General features: G+C 36.6%; 1 protein-coding gene across 1 annotated transcript in view; it reads right to left on the minus strand.

Annotated features, from left to right (window-relative positions):
* Positions 1-20,296, minus strand: part of LOC111621887 (uncharacterized protein CG43867-like) — a 243,537-nt gene extending 223,241 nt beyond the window's left edge. The window contains exons 1-2 of the mRNA XM_023364145.1: positions 20,125-20,296; positions 19,784-20,009 (exon numbers count right to left, since the gene is read on the minus strand). Coding sequence (XP_023219913.1) covers positions 19,784-20,009; positions 20,125-20,177 — 279 coding nt within the window. The 5' untranslated portion in view covers positions 20,178-20,296. The remainder of the gene's footprint in view (positions 1-19,783; positions 20,010-20,124) is intronic.
* Positions 20,297-22,986: the final 2,690 nt, after the last annotated feature.

Genomic DNA, 22,986 nt, shown 5'->3' on the forward strand with positions numbered 1-22,986 from the left:
GAACTACGGCAGGTTCTAAAAATTAAAAAAAAGAGAGCAGAGAATTATGGGCGGATTAGGTTAATATTCTTTTATTTAGGAGGAAACACCCAATTTTAAAGGTTCTTCATGAATAATTGTTAGCAGAGTAGATTATAACTGGCGATGGAAAGGAAATGATTATTTTTATTCCGTCTATTTACATATGCTAACGGGATAACAAGATGGCTCGCACGTGGATTAGGCAAATTATTACCAGAGAATAATAGCACTGTTTAAATTAACTCGACTGATCGATTATTTTCTTTCGGGTGTCGTTTAATAGGAACAAATTCATTCTAAAATGAAACTAGAAGAGAGGGGAAAAATAAATTCGTGTTTCGAAAATTTTATCACTTTTGAATTTCCTGTCATTTGTGAAGGAAATTTGATTTTTCAAATATATTTGTGGACAAGTAATGTCTCAATAGAACGATAAAACTTTCATTACTAGCGAATCAAACTAGAAAGTAGAACGATTTAATACTCGAACAGCCTTTAAAACAGATAAATGTAGAACACCCTCGAAGGTGGTGAAATTTCCTGCGACCTATTTATGTGTCACCTACTATAATCTCTGCCTTTATTAAGCATATTTATACCGGGAAATTTTCTTATAGAGATTCATTCTATAATAAGCTCGTGCCCATCTCCAGAACTAACTTAAACACTTGAAGGATTCTCCACAGTTATCACTTTTTTTTTTTCCTGCATATTTACTGTAAGTCAACACACCCAATCGATATTCTCCATCTTCTCTCGAGTTATATTCGAAGGTAAACAGTTTCCAATTTGTTTTAATTGAAAGTGCTCCAGTGTAGAAAATCCTATTAAATTTCGGCAAATAGCATTTTAAACGGGGAGATTCCCAAAATTAATTATTAAAATAATAATTAAGATCCGTTCGGTGTGATATTCTCATTTTATCGTACCTAAATGAGTTGGGTTCATATCTCTCGATTGCGAATAATTTTATAAATTGATGAAGATATCCTTTCTGGAGCTTGAGGCAACAAGAGGATAAATTGCGGCCAATTTTTTACTATCCGAAAAATCACAGTTTTTGGGTGAATAGTGAAGAGATTCTGATGAGGAATGCTAATTAAATTGTAAAGATTATCTTTCGGCGTATAGGAAATAGGGCGGTTAATGATCTTTTAGATTCTTGCAAATGCAAAAGCAAGATCCCGAAAGAAAAGTTTGGAAGAGCTCTTCACCCACCTATTAAGGAAATGTAGCCTCATTTCCTTAATATCCTTCGCCACACTGTAGTAGATTACAAGGTACTAATGCAGCTGTCTGACGCACATAACCGTTACCGCCATCAATTTAAGCATCTCACGACAAAAGAGGGAAGATCCGCATCAGAGGTTTTCCGAACCAGACGTTAACGACTGAATGGAGAAGGGCCCGAAGGACCTTGCTGAAATATAGATAAGTGACAGTGGCTTAGCTAGATAACTCACATACACAACGATCTGCCTCAGGTGTGTTACTTGGTCCCACGTGGCCGAGCGACTTGTCAGTTTTTGTCCATAGTCGAGTGATAGATGATCTCCTACCGGTTTTCGTAACAACCGGAACAAAAATACGGTTTGGGGGCATTTTTCTTGATTTAAAAATCATTTGATATAGAATCCCGATCGGGTGAAAGTATCAAAACTGGAGTGGATAGGTCGAATATCGCATTAAAAATGAAGAATTGAGAATGAGCAAGATGGTACTTAGCAATTTAAATCGAAGAAAACATAAAATTCACTTTAGGACTTTTGATTTTTTTTTCCTCTCTTCTTGATTTTAGATTTTTTCCAATCATGTAGAAGTGAAAGAATAAACTCAACCTAATTGAGACACTAGAGAAATCACGGCAGGGCTTCGTCCCCATCAGTTCTTGATCCTTTCTCACCTACGGGAGTTGTTACCTGTCGGGAGCAATTGATTGAAACTTGTAAAACTCAATTCCGTATGGATACTCCAGAAAATCTTTTTTTCCAGCCGGCAACATAAGAAAAGAAAAGCCTATCGACCCAACCTAGAAAAATTAGACAAAAGAACGAGGAGGATAAAAGAAAAACACGCATTCTTTGCATCTTCAAAACTGATCACGAATTCCTTTTTTTAATGGAAAATAAATGAGATTAGAGAAGGCGACATTGCAACCAGGTGAATGTCAAAACTACCCACAGTAGCGGTTAATTAAAAGCGACAGATGCTAAAAACAATCTGTAAATTCCTCTATCCGATTATTCTGCATATTTAAGACCATTTTCAGGGATAAAGTCCAACAATCGATCTACTAAACGCGGATACTTGGCCAATCGAAATCTCGAAGATAATGGAGGGGAAAAATCTATTTCGGACACAACTGTTTAAGAAATTGGAACGAAAAGGCCACATACGCACTTTTTTTTTTTCGGAGACTAACCAAAAACATATTGAATTGCATACCGAGGGTAGCAAGGCGTGAAGGGAAGCCGAGGTCTTTCAAAACGACTATTGCATACCACACGTTGTAACTCGCAAGAATGGTACTCGGCCGACCGGAAAGTGCATATAAATAGAAGGAATTAGGCTTAACGGCCGGGATCATTAAAGGGCCGTGCTGTGGATCACGTTCAACAGGGAGGCAGATCGATAAAGTCCCTTCCGTGCACGTGCGAATGACGGACGGCTCGGGAGAAGGGGGAGTGAGTTGCCTTCCCAATTAGTGGAAATTAAACAACCGAGGAAGCTATTAGATGCATTGGCAGCACTTTTTTTTTCGGCGAGGGGGGCATCATTCTACGATTTGCGATGGTTTACGTGACTTCCCACACTCCCCGTTGATGGTTGATAGATGCGTACTACCAGGCTATAAGGGCAACGTTAGTAAATCGTGCAATCGAAACGCAACGACTTATATACCAAACAAAATAAGTTAATTAATCCCCGAAGACACACGCACTTAATGAATAATACAGCAACGAAGGTTCCAAACATATATAAGATGTGACAAGAGGAAGGACGATACGATTAGAATCAATTATATTCATTAATTCATTTAATAATCTCTAAACATTTCAAAAGATAAACGAGATAAATGGGATGGGAAGTAATGATGCTACCGCAGATCTGTCCGATATCCAAGTAAGAAGAAATGGTATTTGCCATGCCAGAAGAAATGAATATTTTTATAATATTCAATGAGATAAAATCTCTAATGCTAAATCTTAAATAAGGACTTCAATTTTACTGTCTGATATGGCTTCATTTTTCATCCAATAACGACGATTGTAATTAGGGGTCGATCGAAGATTAATCGAATTCCGTATAATTATGAAAGCAGCAGAAGCAAAGACAGAGCAACTCTTTTCAAACAAGATTCTTTATCATTATTTAAATAATTATTCATTTATCAAAACAGATTGCGCTTCATTTTTCTGATATAAACGGCCAAAGAAGAAACACGACAAATGCCAAGGGATAACTTAGATAAAGAAGAGCGTCATTTAAATTAGTTAATATTTTAATTAAAAAAGGCTATACTGAATTAAGTACAGTACGTATTTAATAAATTATCAACTTTACTCAATTAACCAAAGCGATTAAACACATTATTTGACGAGAATCATGCAATAAGTCAATAGAGCCGTTTGGATAATTAATGGTAATTACGATTGTATAAGGATAATGTACAGTACATATATTTAAATTTGATCTGCTGTCAGTTGATAATGAGAAATTATAAAAAGTAACGGCATGAATAGGGGATATTATTAATATATTCTCCCGAATCCTCAAATCACGACCCGTTGCAGCTGCCACTGCCAAGAAGCGTACAAACTGTAACAATATAATATTGGCGGATAGCGTGAACGTAGATGATTAAACGTCACGCATTTTCTATTTGCATTGGTTGCCGAATCCACTTTGAACCATCCTAACGGGGAACGCACCCATGGCAACAATTTTGCATTTATGTATCCTTTAAGAGATTACTCGGAATAGATTAGGGTAGGAATTACAGAGGAGCCGTCGTTAATGGCTTATTGAATGTTATAGGGATGGAGCTAGTGCAAAGTGGAAACTTATGAGCGAAAGTGAAAGGCAACGTCGCTTTAAATTCCCATCAGACTCTTGGCCAAAGTGTCATTTAGTCGGTAGTGCGTGAGTCGCCTACTTTAACGTAAATGGAATAAAGAACGAGCTATTTGGCCCTCCGTTTGTTCTCCGATAACCCTACGAGTTGAAAAATCTCAACTCGGTTGTTTGCGTGTGAGAAAGCAAAAGTTGTCAAGGCAACGACGACGACGACGACGACGTGAATGCTCCCAAAGATTTTAATTCATTCGGGCACACCTCCCTCGTCTGGATAGCTGTCGCATTCCTCATTCTCTTTGCTCTATTATCCGGCCTGTTTCGAATGCCACGGATGAATAAAAGTGAGGACGCTCATTACCTCTCGGTTGACAATCGTCGAACAAAAATGGAAAAGTTGTTAAAACTTTCCTTTTCTTAAAGAGATGAAATCCTTCGAAGAAAAAAAGAAAATAAAAGAAACAGAAATAATATGATACATCTTATTTCTTTGGGGAAAAAGTCGTTTAGATTTTTTTTTTTTTTTTTTTTTTAATATTTTATTTTCTTTAACGTTTTGAAACATTGCAAAGAAGATTCTAGAGTAAAACTTCAAAATCTAACTCAATATTTACGTACGATTCTGATAGAGAAGTTCTAGAAAAACACTAGAAATTTCTGATAATATTAATCCTTTTCTTTTATTTATTCTTTTTTTTCAAATAAGGAGGAAAATATCTTTTAAAAAAAACATCGTAAATGCGGTTTAAATCCGAGTTAACTCATTCTGTTCTATTCCGAATCAATTTATCTTAAGATTAAATAAGAATTGTTTCCTAAAATCCGATTTAGACTATGCTTTAGGTCAACATTCGGCGGTTCGTATCTTAAAATTAATCCGAAGAAAACTTCCTGTTTAGATTCTTAAACGTAAACGAAAATATATATATATATATATATATAGATCGGTTTCCTGAATCCAATTTTTCTAAGAATTCTTTTATTTAACTTTTTTTCCCCTCCGTTCCTTCATCAGGGATCAATGTAAACAATGGCAAATTGAATTATATTTTAAAAGTTGCAATTAGAATTCACGTGGCATTTTCAATTTACTGTTAAGACGACAGATGGAAGAAGACAACTGGAAAAACGATCATACGAGACCGAGGATATTTTCGTCATTGTTTATTTTCTCAACTCACTACTTTACTAACCACGAGATGGAATAAATACCCTCCCCCTCCTTATCGTCCAGAAACGAGTAGGGGGAAGGAAAAAAGAAAAAAATGGCGATACTGTCGAGAGTTATATTAGAGTTTTAGTCTCAGTTTGGCAGGAAATGCTTCTGGTATGAACTGCTTGACGTATTGACTTTCCTTGACGCTTTAATATTTCTCATATTTAATAATAAATATATCGTGGCCCCTTATTTTTTCATTAACAATTGCCTGGGAAAACAATAACGTAAAGCATTCTAGTCTTCGTAGAGATAAATTGTGAATTTTTATTGCTGTAAAACCTATTGCGTGCCGAATCCTTTAAGGATTCACTGTTATATCGTGGGTATAAATTTTTTTTTTTAAATCGTTCGGTAGCTTTGATAGGCGTTAAGAACGATAAATGGAGAATGAGTTATTAAAAGGGGATTTTAAAGGGATTTGGCATTTTCGCACTTACCTAGCTGACAATGGCACGCGATATTAAAGGTTTCTTGGAGATTGTGGCAGTCAAAAGTGAGCGGAGAAAGAAACGACTCGAATATAGAAAGATAGAATCCGTTAACGGTCATAAAGAACCTTAAAGTGAGCGATATTTCCGACTATTCGATTATCCAGCGTGTTAACCTCATCAGTTCGATGCGGGGATGAGGGGAGGGTTCCTTTTTTTTTCTTTTTTCATTTTCTAGTTATCTCTTCGTCCACGTGGGGTAAACGATCCGACAACACGGCAATGAGAAACTTCTCTTCATTTACTACTTTAAAAATGGCGAAGTTTGCCGTTTCTCATCAGCGACCGATCGTTACTTCACAGACACCAGCTGGCTTTTAGCTACACACTGCGCCCTTAATGCACGGCCGCCTACACGGAGAGACCGAGTGGTCCACTTAAAATGGTTCGACTATGATGTCATGAATGCACGTGCTACTAACAAAGATGACCATTAAGTGTAGAAAAGACTGGAGAGAATGCGGGGTTGAACATATGTCGAATACAATCCCGCCCCGGTCACTCCATCGGCTAATCGTTGGATGACATCAGTGTGTCCAGTTCGGTGGGAGATCCGTCACCGTTCGAACAGCGTGAATCACGCAAGTAAAAGGATTTCCTATTCTATGATTAATGAAATGTCAATCTTTGTGTCAATACGGGGTTGATGGGACCGAGACCACCCGCCAATGGCAGCCTTAGGATGGAGTGAAGAATGACGAATTAATGCCAACCTCCATCAAATATTAAAGATAGTCGGTGACGTATCGACAGTTGTTCTCAATCCACCATTAAAAATGTATCTCTTAAATTATCAATGGTACCGCACTTATCTCGTTAAGTTATTTATCGGGGAAGAATCGAATCTTAAACGAATCAACTCCACTTCACTTTATAACTTGAGGGGAGGAAAAAAAAAAGTAGAGGATCGAGCAAGTTTGTGGAATCGACGGCTAGAATGACTACAATAGAGGGAAGTTGTCTTCAGCCACCAACTTTACAGAAAGACATCTCCAAATCTTTACGATTGGCTCGCTAACAATGAAAGGCAGAAGATAACATCTACGGGACGAGAAAAAGAGGACTTTTCTTCTTCTCTGACCATTTACTGATTAAACCGTCGTGTCTGCTGTCTTCCCCAGAGAAACAAACCGTCTTGCCTCGGGCTGCGGGTCTTTTTCCTTTATCTCCACAGTTTTTTCTCTCCCTGGAGATCCTAATCCCGACATATTCTTCTACGTGTGGAGTTGAGTGCATCGTTCAGATAAGTCTACAGGGATTAATACATCGAGTTGTGAATCTCTACTTTTTCGAAGCATATTCGAGACCGTATTACCGAGTGCGTTGCTACAGTCTTAAGCCCGCTCGACTCTTCTATACTTTTGAGAATATTTTTTTTTTCTTTTTAAATTGAATAATTCAAGCTTCTCGATTCTAAACAATCGAGAAGCTTGAATGAGTCAATTTGCAAAAATTATCACGCATGTGGCATCACGAATCGAATACGTGATCTCTAGGCGGCTCCTGTATCGAAAACGCTGACGTCGGCGGCTGGATCCAATCTACTACTTCAAATATCCCATCACCGAAACTTCGGTTCGGATCTTAAACCCGTGCTTTTATTCTTGGACCAATAATTACCGGAGTGATCAATTATCCGGTAACGTAAGCCTCATACGCACCGCATCAAAGGAAGGCTAATCTCTCATTGGGTGGTTAACGAGACATGAAATGCAGTAACTCTTTTTTTATTATTTCTCCTCCCGTTCTGCCCTTCCGAGGTAATGTTTCTCGACTCTTTCTAGTCAGACGCACCTAATTAAATCCGGCAGGACGACGACCAAGCAACAAAGTGCCATTTTGGAAGAAACCCGGCAATAAATGCCTATTTAACATTTTAATTGTTCCCCATCGAACATAGAGTGGAAGGAACTTAGAAAAGCATCGCCTTTCTCCTCTTTAACTATTATCCGTTGTATTTGATATGCGATATTTTTCTTCTGAAGAAGGAACTGGGCGGATATTCTTCCGGCGGATATGACTTCCGTCTCGATTCATTCGCCAAACTCAAACCTTTTTAATTCTAGTAAACGATTCCGGAAATCGGTTCGATGACCGGATGCCACAACATTAACCAGTCACGTGATAAACCGGCACTCGTCGACCATGGCCACGATGGACCACGTAAATAGTCGAAGAGACAATGAGAGGCACCGACACGAAACAGCGGGCGATCCGCGAGTAAATGATCTTTCGTGAAAGAAAAAAATTAAATAAATAAATAAAAAAACTAACAAACACCACTCCAGGACACTTGCAAAGGTAATGAATGCCGTCGAAAAGGGTTCTAAGATCATTCTAATCCATGACATTTTTTTTACTAAAAGCTTGTAAAAATTGTTCTTTTTATAATCCCGATCTATTAATTAAAATATAAGTATGCGAATATCCGTAAAGTATTGTACTTTTAGTTTTTAATTGCGAAGAAATAACTCAGATAAATACGAGTTAGTGTCATGTAGATATTGACAAAATCGAGTCAAAAAGTAGTGAATTTGGCCTGTTAACATAACCCGCATTCACTAATTGTTTACATTTTTGATAAGAATGGAATAGTCTGAAGTTTTCTTCTCTCTCTCTGATTGTTCTTCCGCATGTTACGAATATAAAGAATATTTCATTAAACCGACAACGTTCATCGATTTTTCAAAAGCCGAAAGTTTATATTGACAGGAGTGAACAGATGAAATCGTTTATTCGCTCCGGTGAAATCAAAAAAGAAAAAAAAAAGTTGGAAACGAAGTCAGATGTCGAACGTTAGATCCTATTGCTTTTACTTATCGTTCAAATTGAGTAATGGTGTCGGAGAATGCAGACCCTCTCAAACAAGAATGCCCGCATTCCTGTCGACAGAAAGTTAGTGATTTCCTGCGGCAGGATCGAAAAAGAAAAATGTAACGTTTTTCTTCCGAAAAAAATGTAGAATGCAGAAATTTATTTAGTACAAAGCGAATTCCCTCTCTCTCTCTCTCTCTCCCTCTCCGTACAAACTAGCAGAAATCGAGATGCTCCGAATCTCGAACACAACTGTTAAACCGTAAAAACCCATTAACGTTAGAAACTGGAGTGTCAAATGTCTCATTTTAAATTTCTTTCGTGTTATATTAGGAGATTCGCTTTACTTTCTTTGGCTTTCTTTCACGAATATGCAATGCGTTGATATACTTTTCGATGTTAAAATCTGTATCGAGAACATCGATTGAAGATGCCTTTTTGATCCTCAACGGAACACCTGTTTTATCAAAAAAAGATATTCCACATTTCGTAACGTTAGAAATTATTATATAATCGTGTAAATTGTAATTTATCACAATCGCAGCTTGGTTAAAAGAATAATATAATTGCTTACTTGGAGAGAGACCCGATGATCGCCCGATCAGGCGAATGGGTTAGAAGAAGAGATATAGATGAATTGGCCATCCGATCCTTAACTGTCCGAACAGGTAGGAGAAAAGAGAAAAATACGGCCGAGTAGGAGATTAGCCGACGTTAAATCGCTTTTACAGCGTGTCCAACTCGGTCTCTTCCATCTCCCAATCTTGCAGGATAGTGGAGATCAGTCTCGATGGTTTCTTATCGTATAAATAAATCAGGGTGATTGATTTTACGGTCTGGTGCAGTTGATGTGTTTGCCGTGCTAAAACGGCTTTTGTGCCACCTGCACCTGTGTTCGGTGGAGATGAAAAAGCGTACAAGAAAGCACTCCGGCCAAGTCTCCTCCTGTTTTTGCCGTCAACACTTTCCTGCAATTTTGCCGCTCTATCATAAAACATACATTCTTTTCCAGGTTAGAAAAAAAAAATATATATATATATATATATACAGTATATATAACTGAAACATTGATTTCTATCCAAGACATCTCAATAACTAAAATTTCGTCTGAACTTTCAGAATGATCTAGCAGAACTATCAGAACAACCTATACTTATCGCATAATTAAACCGGTTCACTTCTAAATTAAAAAAAAAAAAAAAAGAAAGAAAAAGCGAATGTAACACAATCTTAAAGTAACTTTCGAGATACGTTTTCCTTCTCGCAACAGTGAGATTCCTCTTAAAATAAGCAATTTTTACCTCCCGATGTGGTTTCTGCTTCTTCTTATTTACTTTCGCTAATTAAAATGTCATATTCAAACGCGTTTTTCTCTGAAGTAAATGCAATTAAATAGAAAATTAGTCCGAGACGAAGATCCAAAACATAAATAAAACGAAGGAAAACTCGAGTTAAAAGAATTGAGAGTTATCGTTCACTCCCGTAAGAATGTCATTTACGGAGCAAGAGGATGAATCCTCGCATACCGATTTCGACACTTGACCGTCTTTAAAAAAAATCAAATATAAACAAATAGAACGTTCTCTTTTCTTCCTTCCTCCTTCGAAGAGAGTAATCGATACACTTATTATACATTTTTATCACTTAGTGACTTAATTAAGTCTCTTTCCAGATAACACTCCTCAATTTTACGAGAATTCTTAACAAAGAAATTATTATATTATCTTTAAATTTGAAGACAAATCTTTGAAATCCTCTAATTTTTTTTTAAATTCCAACTAATTTAACATCTTTCTAAATAGGCAAATAAGAAAGAAAAGGGGAATAAATACAAATTTATGCTTAATCCAATAGAACGACGGTGCAAACGACTGTCAATTTTACTCGAACGGAAGGATCACACAATCCTCTAAATCGTCCGGAAGCTATTCCGATTTTTCCAATTATAAAAAGCGATATAACTAATAAAACATTGCAGCTATCTTTCTCTTGTATAGATACGGATGTTTAATGATTTTCCTTTTTGGTAAGAGAACAAACAAGTTATCGAACAAATATATATATAACACAGGCTATAAAACCTTAAGCAGTAGTTTGACTCGGGAGACCTCATAAAAATTTTGTACAAACAAGTATTTTTATTTGATTATTAGAGTTTTTTTAAAAAATTGGACGAAGAACCGAAGATGGTAATTCTTGTTTCTCGAACGAATTCTAAAATTTTCTGTTAATAAAGTCAAACTGGAAAACCGTCCGAGTGCCTGCACCTGTGCCACTCCAAAGCGATGACAATAATTGGAGAGGAGATGCAACGATTTCCTTTAATTAATATGGTGACGTAACGGTGTCAAAAGACGCATCCGGATCAAAGCTTTGACAAAACTCTTCGTTATCGATTCCTGGATGCTGAAGGTAATTAGGGGAAAAGATTCGTTTGCGGATCTTTCTTTGCCTTTATCCCTCACTGGTCATTAAGGATGATTAGGTTGTTTTCTATAGTTCACTTTTTAATTAACGTTTTCTCTAATAACGTAATTGGTCACGGTGTAATTTGCAAAGCTTTCTAATCAAACCTTCTTTAACTTGACGGGGGATTTACTTAACTAAATCCTATTGTTAAATGTAGAAACGTGTTTAATTTCATCTTCTTCTAAGCTGTATTTTATTTAAATTCGCTAAATCCTCAACAAGATATAACAAATTTAATAAGCGAGACACTGATTTAAAAAAAAAAAAAGAGTAAAAAACGTTACTTTAATCCCGATTTTTCGCCAGAATTCCGTAGGGACGGAGTATACTCCGGGCAATAAATCTCTTGATCCGAACCTGTAATTTGCGGCCTTCCTAATTTTATTTACGAGACAAAAAAAAAAAAAAAAGAAGAATTAACTTTAGAAGGGTTCGAGCCGCTCGAATAATTAAACTTCATTATGGCAAACTTTTCCGGAAATTAAAATTGAAACCGCAACTCAGGTGAAAGAGAAATAAACGAAACAATGGACAGAAGAGTACAATTTCCGATAAACAGGAAAAGCGCAGGGGAGGAGGAGGAGGAGGAGGAGGAGGAGGAGGAAGAGGAGGAAGTTTGTTGCCCCTAGCAACCGACTGAGTGAGGAAAGGGTTGGAAAGCTAATCAATAGCGAGTACAGGAGTGTTTAAATTGCCTCCTCGTGAGAAGTAATCCGCGTTGAATAAGAAGACAAATGTATCGGATTAATTTCAAAAAGTCGAATTTTAAAATTTCTTAAATAAACGAATTCATTGTAAAGGAGTTGTAAGACGTGGACCTCTTAATTTTAAATTAAGTTTAAAACAATTTAAGAGGTACTAATCCCGTAATTGAAGTCGAGACGGAGGAATCCCCGACACTAAATTCGATAAGATGCAGGGGGGGAGAAAGAAGACGTGCAAGCCAGAAGCGTGTAAATAAGTGAGAAAAGGTAATAGGTAGAACTTGTAGGGGATGTAGTGGAGTGTGTCTTCAGATTCAGTCGAGCGTAAACTTTAGTTTTTAAAAAAAAAAAAAATAAATTACTGTTTTAAAAACGAAGAAGGAAAGTGAGCCTAATCAATATCCCAATGTCGGCAGATGTAGACAATTTTACGAGTTCTTAGTGATGAATGAAGCGAAGTATCAGATCCTTCTCTTTCCGTTTCCACTGTCGGATTTATTTTTCTTTATTTTTTCCTTCCATGTGGGATCATGTTTCGGAACAATTGCGGCCACTTCTCTCGTTGCACGTCTCTAGACAGATACGAGATTCGCTGGGGGATATTCGTTGTTACGTCAATTTGCTACTATTTGTCTTCGGTTCTACGCGATGGGAAGGAAAAAAAAGAGGGGGGAATGTTTAAGCGTTCTTACGCATCTCCCATTCACGCGTGAACGAGTGTTTTGTGCTGGTAATTAAACATATGCCAAGCACCTAAGTGATACGAGGATCTTCGTTCCTACGGCTGGCAGATAGCGGAAACGAAACGAGATTTTCGCACGCGATGCAACTGCAAGCTGGTGGTAGTCGTGGCAACAGTGGTATATAGTGCAGCCGAGGCGGTTGTCATGGCTACGCAACGTTGGCGACCGTTTAGGTACCGTCAGTCAGCCTCTGTCTCTTTAAATCGCCGACTAAACGTCGTTTTCTATTAAATGTCCGTTTAGTCGTTTCTGCTACCGACTTTCTTCTTAAATCTTTCGAAGACTTAACCTTTTGGAAGAAAACGATGATTTTTCCTGATTTTGTCTCCTCCATTTCCTTCCTTTTTATTTTTCCTTTATTTTTTCCCCCCTCTCTTCTTTCCTTTTTTCTTATTGTTGGTGGCAATCTGTGTCTCCCCGTTTTACTTCTGTACGAAAGATAGAAAAAAAAGTATATATATATCTCCCCGCTTTGGCTCGAAATAAGGCATTCATCCGCATCTCTCTGATGCATTTATTGCTAAAATTAATGATCGAATTCTGTCAAAACTTTCCAGACACGCAGAATGGAATTTGCTTTAAATTCGCCAGTCTTTATACATAGAAGAAAGTGTGTAGAATGGTTCTCTTCTCTAAGTTAAATCCATTTATCCTCCTTTACGTAAGAAAAAAAAAACTAATACCTTAGTTACTTATAAATCTGATTTTATAAACTAATAAGAGTTTCCTGACTTGAGAATCGATCGAAATTTCTTTTATTACTTATTACAGAATTGAAATTCGCAGGAACAAACAAGAATATTAGCAGAAAAGTGCTGCTAATATAAACTGACAACGCTGGTACAATAGCTTGAAAGAGATGTAAATCTTCCAACCAATTGTCGAGATTAGAAGCCAAATAGAAAAAAAGTTGTATAAGTGTAAATCGTTTAACACCGAAAACATTATTGAATTCTAAGGAAGAGTCGTAAATTTAGTAATGCTTTCCGTATTTTCACTAGATTTATTGCCGGCAGAACGTGTTTGTGCAGAGTTACATGCCACGACATTTACAGAAGAACAAGACTTATCACTCCACCTTTTACTTGTTTTCGGGAGGAGTAGTGTTACACATTTTTCCCTTGCCACCTTCCCTCTCTCTCTTTTTCTCCCCTACATTTATTTTTTTTTCACGATTTTATGATCTATGATTCTAGATTTAACAACTGCACAAGTTCTAGCAAAAGCACAGTAAAAAGTAAACAACGTAGTATAATTAAATTGGCGATTAGTCTGTTTTTATGTTGTGGATCACGATCCCAAACGTGGTCTCAATCTATGAAAATTCGTGACTGACTCGTAATCATAAATGATATTTTATTACTAAGAAAGTTGTGGTATTATTATTATTAAACTGTGACATAGTTAAACCAGAAAAGATAGTAGCGTGTATTCGTAGGTTGGTTCCTTAACGAAGTCCGAATCAGCGGGATAGAGGGAGGAAGCACTACACCTCATTAGAAGTAAGCCCGCATCCTGTGACTATAATTAGGAATATATTCAACGTCGAATATAGACTTTCCGAATTTGCTTACCGTTTTTTTTTATCGAAAATAAAATCCAAGAAGTTAGACAAAATCGAAGAGTGGAAGATGAATTAGATGAGATGATTGTTACGTGCAGTTTTGATGAAAAGATTCTAAGAGATAATTTCACTCAATGAATATCAAATGTATGTCTGATCAATTCCCCCCTTTTCTATCTCTTAAAATTCAGTGTAGAAATTTACTATAACGTTTCCATTATTTATTATTATTATTTTTTTGTCATCATCTCGTCCATAGTAAAAGCTATCCGGATAGTATCAATAGTACCACTCGAATAAATGAAGTCGGTTTGGAATACAAGTGAAATCATCCGAGCAGATTCTTTTCTACATGTACTAAGTTGTTAGTGGGAGGATTTTTTTTTTTCCGAAGTGGAAAACAACGTAATGATATACACAAAACGCTGTTAAATATTAATTCGAAAGAGGGGGGTTATAAATTTTTATACTCTTAATCTCTAAATTCAAAGTCATGCCGCATCCGAAACGTCTTTGTTTCTTATATATTAAGGGAAAACTTACGAGTCTCTACACCTCGGTTAGTGACTTTCGCTTTTTAAATTCAATTTTCTCTCCAAAATTACTTTCTCTTATTTTTTTTTCTATCCTCTTCGGGAGGAGTAGATCGTTCTCTGCTCATTCTAACCGGTACATTTTTTTTTTAATTTTGGTTACACTATGATGAATGCCCATCGTTAATTCGCATTATAAAGATTTTTTTGTGGGGTTTTAAAAGGAAGAAAGAGAAAAGTGGTAAAAAAAATATTAATCTCTAGATTACACGGAAACTAGAGTGTAATTAATAGCGTACTCTCGCGTAGCTTGAAGGCAAAATGATTATTTTAAATCGGGAAACAATAGAAAAGTAGTCAGTCTGCGTGGGTCATGCCCAGATGCAACCGGCTTGAAGCCGGAGCGTAGCTTCACGAAGCAGAAGCAGTAGTGAATCGCTCGTGAGGGAATGTGATGGAAAAGCACTTACTTCCAGGTATGGGAACATTAAGGAACATTTTCCAGTCGAGCCGAACGTTTTCTCGAAACGGTCAGACCACTCCAGAGCAGAAATCCCTCCTTTCTGAATGGAGAGAAAGGTCATTTCCAGATAGAGTGGGCGGGGACGAAAGAGCCGTTTGTTTTTCCCGTCCATTAGTCAAGAAAGGTGTCAGTAAGGATCCCCAAAGAAGAAATTCCTCCCTCACTTCACACATTTAAGCCAGCTGCCCCGGTGAGAGAAGTATTATAAAATCTATCAAAGTTTGACCGTTGCAAGTCGAATGCATCGTGATGCTAATCCCGAAAAGGATGACTGACGGATACGTGTCGAGAATGCCACGAAACGTTACATATTAAGGGAAGAAGATTTTCTTTGGCCGACTGCCAAGAAGAACGAGAAAAAGCGAATAATTATCGGTCGGATGAATATTCTTTTACTACGTTTAAGATACAGAGACCACTGAGGGAGAAGTCAAACCGAAATAAGATGGGGAGGTAGAAGTCCATCCAGTTCCGCGGTTAAACAAACAGGCGCTGACAGGATTCCAGAGTTAATAGCACCACAAGAACCTAATCCATTTATGTTAGCAAAGTCGTCTAATCCTTTCCGAGACAGAACAAATAATTAGACGAGAAGGAAGAACGCTCTGTGCCACTCACTGGTGGCAGCAATTATGCCAGAGTCACCTTAACCCCGTGCACAGATTAGGAGTGCTGTCGTTCTTTCAGATAATCAGAAAATATTGGGGGAATTGCTTAGGATTAGCTCGTAGAAGAAGAAACAGGTCATCACCCATTCCAAATTGTCCGCAAGAAATACGAAAGAGTCGAGAAAAGTTTGTATTAGTTCTCTCATCCAAAACAGTTGGTTGGAACAAGTAGTTTCTCCTCGATTCTTTTCCGCCAAGCAATTTCTGTTTATTTTTATTATTGTAACGGCCGCAAATGACGGGTAAATCACTGATGCGAGCAACTCGGTTTCATCAACTGTGATTCTTTTTATCGAAATTGGAACTGTTTTCTGAGATAAGTCGTCCCAAATAACATTCTTTCTCGATAGATACCGTAGAAAGAAATTGTTTATTGATAGAAAGTACAGTTACAATTCGACCAGCTTTGATTTTTGCGCCTGGAATTTTGTTATCGTTTATTTTCTCTTCAAAACGACTCATACAAGGCAAATTTACTGTCGAAATTCGAATGGTTTGACGTTCTCAATTTGCTTCTATAAACGATTCCATTTTGCTTTTAGATATTCTATTAAATTAGTTCCGTTTAAATAGTCAATGAGATCTGGTTAATAGCGAACGAGAAGATTGTTTATTTTACTTTTATGAGTTTCAAATATTTTTCTTTTTAACAAAATCTCTTGAACATTACATAAAATATGTAAGTATAGTATTCGAGAGAGGGAAGATTGACTTTTTCCGGTAGCAGATTCTTCCTATCGCGCTAACTAAAAGTTGTACTAGTCAAAACTGCCTATCTGAAACAACAGAAGTACAGACAAATGTGTGGAATGCACCATCTTGCCTGGATGAGAAGTGCCGTAGAGAGTCAAGCTGACAACTGTCACAGTCATAAGACAGCAATTCCCAGAAGTTTTTCTTTCCCTTATGTTTTGTTTCTTACGTAACTTCTATATCTAGTCACTTTTCGAATCAGCACCAAAGAATTCCGAAAATATTCTTTAAAAATTACTTTTTTTTTTAATGATGGAGATGTTTAAATACGTAGAACCAATTAAAGTTTCCTTTCTAATTCTACCCATTTAATCTTCATTTTCCATTCTCCTTTACTATCATTCATTGGTACGGGGGGTTTATTTGATACTTGTCATTTTTAATGATTTTTAAAATATTTCAGAATAAGTAATTATACGCCAGCTCCGAGTTCAACTCTTCATCTAATCAAGAACGTGACTAATTTCTTTCGGAATTCCTACGATGTTTGAAAAGATTTAAAATTCCATAAATTTCTTTCTCTTCTTCTTCTTCTTCTGCTCGTCAAAGGATCGAAACATATGCCCCATCATAAATTGTCTATGCTATTTATTTTGAAATCGAAACGAGAGTTGTGTGTGTTGGAGTAATCCGGAGCAAAAAGCCTGGTAACCCGGGCAAACACCAAAATGGAGAAACGAAAACACGTCGGTTCAAAGAGCAGCAACTTGAAAGCAACGTCTCCTCTTTCCGTGATCCAATATGAGAATGCAAGGTTATTGCTTTTGCCCGAAGCTGCAATAACTCCCACCGCATAACATACCTTTTAGTTGCTAGAGAGAAGGGATGGAATGCGAGATGTCCCTTCAAACAAACATGGGGTTGATTTCTTAGGAAATCGCCAGACACCGTCGTCTCTTGACTTTCGAGAACTTTTCAAATATATGAGATCTTCTCAATTCGTTTACAGATGAGAACCTTTAGAACAGGAATTTAGGAGATTTCGAATAATAAAGGAACGATAACGAGTTTCCCTCAAATAGCATGTGGTCCCACAGAGCCTTTGATAAAGCCGTTCGTTCGGCTTTATCAAAGGCTCTTACAGATATTTTAAAATATAGTCTTAATTGTAAAAATACTCTTGTATCTGTAATTAATACAAAGGAGTAAACAATTACGTAAAGAATTTTCCAGCATATTTAAATAGTTACATCTTTAATAACGAAGAAAATTCGTCTATTCACAAAATAATTTTAATTTAGATAAAGCCGAGAGAGTTTAATTAATTAATAGGCGATGTAAAGATTGAAACGGCCCCGTTTCTACAGATGGGACAATCCTCCAGCAGTAGCTAAAACGTGATTCTCGGAAGTCGGTAACCAGATTTAGGAGTTGACCTTTTGAGTAGTTGAAGTTTATCGTTTAGCATATTATTCCTGACGTACAACACGCGCCCGATAATTGAATCAAATTGAAACGTGTTTAAAAGTCTAAACAGTCCGAATACTTAATTGAGGAAAGAATTCGAACGGTTTAAATTCATTACAAAATGCAAAGACAACTTTCAATTCTTAATTAAAACAAGCGTTAATGAAAAACACCTTCGTTAATTAAACGAAAAATTTTCTTTGAGAAAGTAAAAGAAGGAAGAAGAAAAAGCAGTTGAAACCTACTAATTAACCAAATTTCTGGTGAATGTGGCTTCATAAACGATTAAGTTACAAGAGGGAGGAGGGAGGAGGGTCTCCTTTTTGCAGCAGCTGGCCCACGTCACTGGGATCAGACCACCGAAGGGAGAGAGAGCGTACAGTAGTACACTAGAGAAGTTTCCGACGTGAAGAAAAATTTTTAAAAATAACAATAATAAATCTCCAAATACGTAATTTTGAATAACAAACCCAAACCAATTTTAGTACGAGTGATTGATAATGTTTCTTTTTAATTAAATCAAAACGTTTCTATTGTAAATTCCGTTCGTATCAAAAGATCGATACGTTTGTAGGGATAAACAGCTAAACACGTTACATCTATCTTTAAATAATTCCTAAAATAGATCATTTTCTAGATGTTAGCTAGGGTTTTTTTCCCCCCTTCGGATCGGTCGGAAATCCCTCAAAAATGTGTCAACACGGTCGTCACCCCGGGCGAATCGCATTCGTCGCAATGTCAACAAGCCAGGAAAAATATGATAAGAAAAAAGTTTTAGTCGAAATGTAAGCAAGGAAATGAAAAAAAGGTATTAAAAACCAAGAAATCTATTCATTGATACTTTTGAAGAGAGTTAAAACTGATATAAATCGAAGACGTCTTGCATCGAACCCTTTTACATATGATAATCGGCTTAAATAGAAGAGTAATTGTAAAATATTCTCATCAAATTCAAAGTTAACAGATTAATAACATAAAAGATTGTGATAAAAACTTGTTTTCCTAAATAAAAAACAAGAACAGTAAATCTCGAATACACCTAAAAGTATTTTAAATCTGGTTTGAGATCTCAATCCCCCATCTTTTCTTTTGATGTTTGAGTACAAATCGCTTCTTTCGTCCTTAGTTTTTTAAGCTTTACTTATCCTATTTTCGAAACAAAGCCAGTAATCCAATTAAACAAACGCAGGGTATTATTATTTTTTTTAAATACGGTTGTGAAGTTTACGCAGTCATCAGGGAGAGAAATGCGTTATTAATAAATGACTACAAATAATTGAGTACAAAAACATTATCCGAAAGGGGTAATAAAGTAAGAGTCATCTAGACTACGTCAGATATGAGGTAATACTGTTAGGAAACTTGGCAAACTCAATTTTCCACGTATTGTGCAGCAAAAACCATTTCCTCTTAAGCCTCTTTAGAAAATAGATTTTCTTCTCTCCCCGTGCCTATAGCAACGAAGAAGAAAGGAGAATATAATCACGTGATGTCGCTGTCATATTTTTATCGGACGTCCGATATGAATTAAACTTCATAATCTCATAGCGTGCCAGAAAAAAAAAATATATTTTTTCCGGTAGCAGATTCTGCCTATCGCACTAACTAAAAGTTGTACTAGTCAAAACTGCCTATCTGAAACAACAGAAGTACAGACAAATGTGTGGAATGCACCATCTTGCCTGGATGAGAAGTGCCGTAGAGAGTCAAGCTGACAACTGTCACAGTCATAAGACAGCAATTCCCAGAAGTATTTCTTTCNAAAAAAATATATATATATAATAATAATAATAATAAATGTACCTTCTCTCGGAGAAGTTCTCTGATTTGAGCAGCCTGATCTCGAAATCGTTGAAGAGATCCCTCTAGTTCTATGCATCTTTCTTGCCAGTCCACCACACTACGTTCATTTTCGTTCCAAGCTGTAATGTGCACCTCCTCGCCACCCAGTAGCGATGATAACAGCGCCGAAGTACTCGACACTTGGTCACAAAATTGGACTGGGGGAGGAGGTTCCGACATGGTCACCCTGAAAGAGATAAACAGAAAGTTTAGAAAAGATTTCCCGAGGCAAGGTTTGTTAGAATTGTTATCTAAACAAACCGGGAAGAATGTATCAACATCGAATTATTCGAGCTTTCAACCTTTCCTTCCTATCAAGGTCGCGTCGTTCGATCGATTTGTAACTGTAACACATGTTGACAAATACGATGCGACAACCGAATAAATCACCACTAATCGTCCCGAAAATTGGTGCGCTCGTTTAAAGAATCGTTTTTTGGATACTTAGAAAATGCAAATTGATAACGTCGTGCGAAATATTTTTCGTTAACTTACGCTCAAAAGACTTACACCGCAGGTAGGGCGATGCCCGATACAGACGTCCCACATTCATTCCTTGCCCTTCTCTCTCTATATATGGACAGTTCCAGCTGCGAGCGGTAGATTGACGTTACCTTGGCAACCAGGAAAGAAGCGAATTGGCGTGAAGTGGGTCAAATGCCGCGTTATTCGACCGAACTTCTCTTATGAATCACGCCCTTGATGTGGAGGACTCATTCGTCCTTGTGCTGGTCAGGTGATCAGAGTCTCCAACCATAATACCAATGAACAACTTCCTTATTAAAGGACCTTCTGATCGAATAAACAAGCCGTTTAATCCACCGATGACAACTAAGAGATGAGTTTTTCGGAAGATGCAATATAGGGCTATGTTACTACACTATTAAATCTTCCCCTCTCCTCGGGTTTCTCTAGAAAAATCTCTCTCTTTTCATCCAAATTACATATAAATGTAATGAAGAAACTGCAAAAGTACTATCTGAAAATCCATTAATTGGCAAGAAGTAATTAATATTTTTATTTCCTTGATAACTAATTAAACTTATATAACATAATTATCCAAACATTTCTTATTAGTTATGTTAATTATCCTTGCTTTATTGTTTACTTTGCTTTTATTACTAAATGTTTATCAACGTATCTATGCTTGTAAAATGTACTTAAGTTAATAATATTCGGCAAAATTCACAAGAAATAAATATTTTAAACGTAACAAGAAAAAAAAAACAGAATAATTATTCAAGTAGCTAATCATAATATTGGATTTCTCTAGGAATAAAAAGAGGAAAAAAAAAACAATCAAATAGTCCTCAAAGGTATTATAAATTCTTACGCTAATCATCGAGCCACCATTAGAAGAGGAGAAAATCTTTTTGGTGATTTTCGATTCTTCTGATGCACTTGTTGATAGCTCCAATAAGAAGATTGCATTTAATCCGATTATAAGTTGTAACGAAGGAAAAAAAAAAAACATTAATTAGTTATAATTGTAGAAATTCGAAAAGCCCGTCCACATGCTGAATAAATTGGCATTAAAAAGAAAAAGAAGAAGAAGAAGGAAAAAAAAGTCATCCGGCCTCCTGGCGTAACACTGAGTCGCTTTCAGACTCTCAAGTGCATTATCTGCGCAGAGAACAACATTCGATTGTGTGGCTGGAAGGAGGAGGAAAGCTGTAGCTACAATCCGGCCAAAGTTTTACTGCCACCACACTTTCGGTATTAAAGAGACCACAGAAATATAGTAGGATATTCCCTAGGGTGGGGTAGAGCTACTATAAAAAAGGTGCACGCTTATCATAATGCAGACATTTCTGTGCTACTTGTCTTCGACCCACCTGTCACGGGACCGGCATCGACCTCTCCATCTAGATCACCCGACTAAGCCTATTTTAGAAGGACAGTTCGAAGGAAAAAGAAGAAATTCTTGTGAGAAATTTCCAACTTCCGAATCTCTTATGCGCCGCTTACGAATGGTTGAATATTCCCGTTTTTTCGAATATTTTGAGACGGAAAGCGATTCCTGTTGCTCCCTTCCTTCCATTCGATTCTATTCTTCTATTTTTCGAAACGTCCGGTCGCCATTCCCGATTACACGAAAGATCATATAAAGGGATGACTTAAAGCGACAGTCACGAGCACATAACCTAACTCTTTGACCGGATATGAGTGAGAGCGAATGTCATTTCCTGACATATACCTTCATTTATCAGTTAAAGGTGAAGTTTCGGGTCGGTTTTATCGGTTGATAAGACATATTTGATCCGTCGAATCGCTCCTTTACGTGGGAGGAAAAGAAAAAGTAATGTTTAAACTGCCAAAATTCTGTTATTAAAGACAGAGTGAACCCAGAAATATATATATATAGTTACAACGCCTGATAGCTAAATTTTTCCACTTTTAAAGATAATGAGTTTTCATTCTCCTTATAAATATAATTATACCTAATTTTGTAAATATTTTCACGCTATTTACAATGTAAATTATCCAGTTTTCGTTTTTAATTTCACCCATCTAATAATATAATAACTCTGTGAAGACAATTTTTATTTAACCTTATCATCTGTTATTTCTAAATTTCTATATAAATGCTAAAGAGTTAAGAATTTATCAAATTTTAATGTATTATCGCACACTTTTTTATATGAGATTATCTTTCGGTGTAATCAACGATCTAACAAATCGTTGCCTAAATTTGCATACGTAATGTATATAAATAACTGGCACGTTTCTTAACGTAAAAGCAACCATTTTTGGTATATAATTATATTTATAACACAGTCGAACGTAAATTTTTAGTATGGGAAAGTACGGTACTATATTGTTATCGGGATGATTGGCTTTTTCTGTCAGGAATACGGATAAAATCCATGCATCCATTTGCCTCAATTTTATCCATTACGCCAACGGATTTTGTTGGTATTAGGATCGGCGTGCATAGATGAGTTATGGGGAACGACTTCCCATCCTAAGTACCCATGAAAAATTACGAGGGCTCAAATGGAGACTTCGAATTGCGATCCCTCAAGACGTTACGGAATAAATATCTTTATATCTTATCGTCTATCCAAGTTGCCTACGTTAGTAGAGAGAGAGAGAGAAATTGTAACGAAATCAAATTAATCCACATTTAAAAAAAACTATCCGGTAAAGACATTTAATCAAGA

This window comes from Centruroides sculpturatus, unplaced genomic scaffold (assembly GCF_000671375.1).
Source record: "Centruroides sculpturatus isolate CEXI.00-Female unplaced genomic scaffold, Cexi_2.0 scaffold14, whole genome shotgun sequence".
In the NCBI taxonomy this organism is placed as follows: domain Eukaryota; kingdom Metazoa; phylum Arthropoda; class Arachnida; order Scorpiones; family Buthidae; genus Centruroides; species Centruroides sculpturatus.